A 5,341-nucleotide genomic window follows, 5' to 3' on the forward strand; every position below is an offset into this window, starting at 1 on the left:
CTTCTCGAAAGTGTAGTCGACTTCAGATTTTGGTTGTATTGATTTTCTGAACAATTGGAGAAATGACTCATATGATTTTTTGAGGAAAATGTCTAGTCAGATGCCAATGATATGGTTTGTCTATAGTTTTCATTGATATTTTTTCTACACATTTTAAGCTTGTTATTCCAGTTCACAACTGCAGTCTGCTAGGCAATGGTTTGACTACTTCTAAACTCGTGTTGGTTTCCTAATCAGATACTACAAACGATGAATGTGTCACTCTTTTTCTAGTTGCGCTTTGAGTACAGATTACAGAACAACGTGTCCACTCTATTTTTACTCTCTTATCTTTTTTAGGGATTTTCTAGCCTATATTTATCTGCTCTCTCCAGAACTTCAAACCTAGATGTTCCAACTCCCAACCACAGTCTGTTAGCCTAGTATTGAAAATGGAGATTGGCTGACGATTTATCCGCGCTTTATTGATGTCCGAAAATTAATGCCTTAGATGACGCTATTTCATTGACAGTAGTGACTTATGCCTGATGGATTAACAAGTGTTACTCTGAATTAGCTAACATAGGCATCGGCTACATGATCTTGCCAGTTTGTTAGCTGCCTTTTGAGATGGAATTGCTGTTGTAACTACATTTGTTCTGTTCTTGCATCATTGATGTTATTTGGACACTGCTGTAAAAGGATTCAGATTGTACTATATGGTCTTTGGGACTAACTGGAACATTTGCAGCTTCTGCTGGTGTTGTATCATGGTGAAAATTCAATTGGTCAACAATTGAATTGGACTATTTGAACTTGCTAGCTGCTCTCGTACAAGAGGTGAATGCTAGTTATACTATTTATTGCTTGTGGTGTATCATGTGTTCACCGATTTTACGTACCTGTACTATGCGCTAACAAATTTACTGTCATTCTGTGTTGTTGGATGTCAAGTTCACATTGTTAGGAAATAGTGTACAATCTGGTTGCCTTTTCTTTGAACCAAAGATATATTAAGGTGATTTCACTAGTTTTGTAGCCTAAATAACTTGCAATCATGTTTGCCTATAACATGCAGTTTATGAACTGGAAAGAAGTATACATTTCTTATATATTGTTTGAAAATGATATAATTTTGAATTTATGTTGTACAACGATAGGAACTTAAATTGCAAATCAGATATTTACAAGCTAAGCTTTTGCAATTACGTAAGCGTTACAACTGCAATAATATTTGTTATTTTTATGCAGTGTGCAATGGATTTAGAATCCACCAAATTACTATTGAGATTTCCAAGGGAAAGTACACAATACTCAGCTGGTGTAGATGAATTTCTGGAGTTTGCGTATAAAGATATACCAGCAGATGAAACGATCCGATGCCCGTGTGAAGATTGTGTTCACACTTCAGTACTATCAAGGGATGATGTCCGTGGCCATTTGATGTGGTATGGAATGCTTCAGAGCTATGACAAATGGGTTTTTCATGGTGAGTCTTTATCCGATCACAATCATGATCAACAACCACAACCTGAAACTGAAGGAAATGCTAATATGCAAGAAATGATTATGGATTCAATTAGGAAAATATATGATGGTGATGTGCGTGTGAGTGATAGTACATATTTTTCAAATCCACTTCCAGATGAAGCGAATAAAGAAGCAGAAGCATTGTACAAATTAATTCAAGATTCAGAGAAGCCTTTGTGGCCAGGATGTGAATTGTCTCACCTTTACCTACTTGCGCTTCTGTTCAATACAAAATCCATGAACAAATGGTCTGATAAGTCATTTGGAGATCTACTTAATATTCTGCAGATGGCTATTCCAAATGGAAAAGATCTGCCCCAAAATTTTTACAACGCCAAGAAGATCATATCGAAGTTTGGATTAGGATATCAAAAAATTCATGTGTGCCCAAATAACTGCCAGTTGTTCTGGAAAGAGACAGAAAATGATGATTTTTGCTCTAAATGCAAGACTTCTAGGTGGAAAGATAAAATAACTGAAACCAAGTTAACTAAAAAGGAAAGAAAGAGAGCTACGCCAATGAAAGTTCTGAGATACTTTCCAATCAATGAGTGGCTGAAAAGGATATTCATGTGCAAAGAAACAGCAACTGTAGCTCGGCGGCACGATGAAGGGCGCACCAAGCAGCATGGAGTGATACGGCATCCAGCAGAGTCCGAGGGATGGAAGAAATTTGATGAGAAGCATGGATTTGCAGATGATTGTCATAATATTCAGTTTGGAATAGCGACAGATGGATTTAATCCATATGGGATGCTGAGAATAAATATAGTTGTTGGCCAGTTGTGCTAGTCATGTATAACTTGCCTCCATGGTTATGCATGAAGAAATCTTATCTGTCATTGCCTTTAATTATTCCTGGACCGAAGAGCCCTGGAGATCAGATTCATGTTTTTATGCAGCCTCTTTTAGAAGATTTGAGAGATCTTTTTGTGAATGGGATGACAACCTATGATGCATCTGAACAGAGAACATTTTAACTCAGAGCGGCTGTCTTGTGGACCATAAATGACTTCCCAGCATTAGGAATGCTTGCTAAATATATGGTGCATGGAGATTATGCATGTCCACCTTGTGGTGCAAATGTATGGACCAAGCGCTTGAAATATGGCAAGAAAGCTTGTTTTATGGGTCACCGGCGATTTCTATCACCTGATCATGAATTTCGTAATGATGCTTCTGCTTTTGATCAAACAGCTGAGAATAGAACAGAGCCTATAACCTATTATGGCCGTTCCGTATTAGATGACATAGCTGCATGTCGAGATTTTAGTACCTCAAAAACATACAAAGGAAAAAGTAGTTTATTCACATTACCATATTGGGACAGTAATCTCCTTCGACATAATCTGGATGTGATGCATATAGTGAAGAATGTGTGTGATAATATTTTGGGCACACTTCTCAATTTGGATGGGAAGTCAAAAGATAATGTACAGGCTCATCAAGATCTTGAAGATATGAACATTAGAGGAGAGCTCCATCCACAGAAAAAACATTCAGGCAAGTATTACTTGCCACCAGCTATCTTTTCCATGTCTAAGGAAGAAAAACAATTATTTTGCAAAGTTATTTATGTTATAAAAGTTCCTGATGGATATTGTAGAAATATATCGAAATGTGTGAACTTTACTGAAGGAAAAATGCATGGTTTCAAAACACATGATTGTCATGTCCTATTGCGTCAATTTTTGCCAATTGCTGCGAGAGGTATTCTTCCAGATGATGTCACAGCCGTACTATTTGAACAGTCATCATATTTTCGAGGCATATGTTCAAAAGTTCTTCATGTTGATGAGGTTGACCGTTTGGAAGAAAGAATCAAACTTACACTCTGCAAAATGGAGATGATATTTCCTCCTGGTTTTTTCACTGTTATGGTGCACTTAGTTGTCCGTTTAGCGAGTGAATGTCAAATAGCAGGACCAGTTGCATATCGGTGGATGTACTTCATTGAAAGGTAATTTATTGCATATACATTGATAACTTATTACAATCTTTCTCTCCTAAACTTATTACAATCTTTAATTTTTTGCAGATGCATTTATATCTTATTGGATATATATCTTCTATAGGTATCTTGGTGAGCTAAAGTCCTTTGTTCGGAACAAAGCTCGTCCAGAGGGTTCAATTGCAGAATCTTTTCTAGCGGATGTGTGCATGAAATATTGTTCAAGATATCCACAGGGTTTCTCCACCAAGCATAATCAACCATCAAGGAATGATGACAACCCAGAGGACTCTAAATCTTCAATATTTTCACAACAATCTATGTTGTTTCCTCCAGCAGGGAAACCATTGGGAAGACCAATGGTACACACTTTAACGGATAAGGAGGCAACACAAGCCCACATATATGTGTTGTTCAACTGTGATGTCGTGAAGCCATATTTGGAGTAAATGTCATGCCACTACCTCTTCATTTGTTAATTAATAAATTTTGAACTGAAATAGTGGTCTTTATAGTTTGTAGAGAACATGGGGCTTATTTGAGAAGGAATAATCGCAAGAAACGCATAGATCCAAGGACCTTTGAGAAGATGCAACATGAACAATTTCCTCAATGGTTCAAGGATCATGTAAGTACAATGATTCTATTTATTTAGGATTAGAATGTAGCTTATGCACTCTATTATTTGTGTTCCTGTAGGTGATGCAGTTGGAGAGGGAGAAAGGTAGTGACAGCATCGGTGAGCAAATTAGATGGTTGGCCCGTGGTCCACTTGATGCTGCAATGAAACATAGAGCATTCAATATTCAAGGATACAGATTTAGACCAAAGCGTTATGACAAAGTAACTCAAAATAGTGGAGTTGTTGTGACAGCAAAAACATCAAGCTACTCTTCTGCATGTGATAGAAATCTTGTTCTTGGAAATGTCATGTACTTTGGAAGGATTGTGGACATAATTGAGTTAGACTATTTCCGAAAAAATTTAGTGGTGCTATTTAAATGTGAATGGGTTGATGTTACCGAAGGAATAGGTATGCAAATAGATAAGTATGGGTGTAGACTTGTGAATTTCTCGAGTCTAACTCACACTGGTGAAAAGGCAGCGGATGAACCTTTTGTATTTGCCAATCAAGTTGACCAAGTGTTCTACGTGGATGACCATCTTTATTCAGGATGGTCAATTGTTTTGAAGATGATGCCTCGAGATGATTTTGATATGGGTGAAGAATGGAATGATGTGGAAACAGAACCTTATCATGTCAGCAAATTCTTTGAGCTTTTTGGTACTGCCCATCAGAAACAAAATTGGATGAGAAGAGATATAGAGGGAGAAACTGTAGATGCTCCTGTAGTGTCAAGTGATGACACAGTGCCTCAATAAAGGTTAGGTTCCAATGTGATTGTGTTATTTACATTCTTAGTATCATTGCTGCAACTTATGTCATTCTGGACATGAAGCTGACCACTCTATTGCTTCTGAATGCAGGTTCGATGGATCATGAAAAAGTCACCTATCTAAAAATGTGGAGCCTAGTTGAAGTGACAAAATCATTAGTGTTATTGCTATTTTTTCTTTGATGTGTCTGGCAATTTCTGTTTGGTGGTTGAGGGAATTGCAGCTACAACAGTTGATACCTGGAAAAACCGATCTTGCTCGTTACACATAAGTTCCTAGGTCCCAGGGGACACAGGTCTTTTGTCATATTTCCATGTATCAGAAGGGTCGGATCTTGGAATTCCTGCCCTTACTTCAGAGACAGGAACTGCAGTTAAACTGTTTTCTATTGGGCACACTTGTTCATCATGCTGTTTCTGAACAACTTATGTGTCACGGTTTGTGGAAGAGAGGCAGCTCTGTACTCGATCTAGTTTTCTTCTG

At 37.6% G+C, this 5,341-nt stretch overlaps 2 protein-coding genes across 2 annotated transcripts; both read left to right on the plus strand.

Moving 5' to 3' along the window:
• Window positions 1-1,236: 1,236 nt before the first annotated feature.
• On the plus strand, window positions 1,237-2,301 carry LOC147980611 (uncharacterized). Its single transcript, XM_087515684.1, has one exon. The coding sequence runs from the start codon at window positions 1,237-1,239 to the stop codon at window positions 2,299-2,301; it is 1,065 nt and encodes a 354-aa protein (XP_087371810.1).
• LOC147980612 (uncharacterized) lies at window positions 1,435-4,843 on the plus strand. Its single transcript, XM_087516925.1, has 4 exons — window positions 1,435-3,469; window positions 3,585-3,905; window positions 3,983-4,088; window positions 4,160-4,843. Exons 1-4 carry the CDS (start codon window positions 2,538-2,540, stop codon window positions 4,841-4,843), a joined length of 2,043 nt encoding a protein of 680 aa, XP_087373051.1. The 5' UTR covers window positions 1,435-2,537.
• The last annotated feature ends 498 nt before the right edge of the window (window positions 4,844-5,341 follow it).

The sequence above is a fragment of the Triticum urartu genome, chromosome 3A (genome assembly GCF_056163025.1).
Source record: "Triticum urartu cultivar PI428250 chromosome 3A, HENAU_Tu73, whole genome shotgun sequence".
NCBI lineage: Eukaryota > Viridiplantae > Streptophyta > Magnoliopsida > Poales > Poaceae > Triticum > Triticum urartu.

Coding starts and splice junctions, on each gene's coding strand:
- LOC147980611 (XM_087515684.1), top strand. CDS start 1,237: ATGGATTTAGAATCCACCAAATTACTATTGAGATTTCCAAGGGAAAGT.
- LOC147980612 (XM_087516925.1), top strand. CDS start 2,538: ATGCTTGCTAAATATATGGTGCATGGAGATTATGCATGTCCACCTTGT. Junction 3,470..3,584: donor TGGATGTACTTCATTGAAAG/GTAATTTATTGC, acceptor TATCTTCTATAG/GTATCTTGGTGAGCTAAAGT. Junction 3,906..3,982: donor GTCGTGAAGCCATATTTGGA/GTAAATGTCATG, acceptor TATAGTTTGTAG/AGAACATGGGGCTTATTTGA.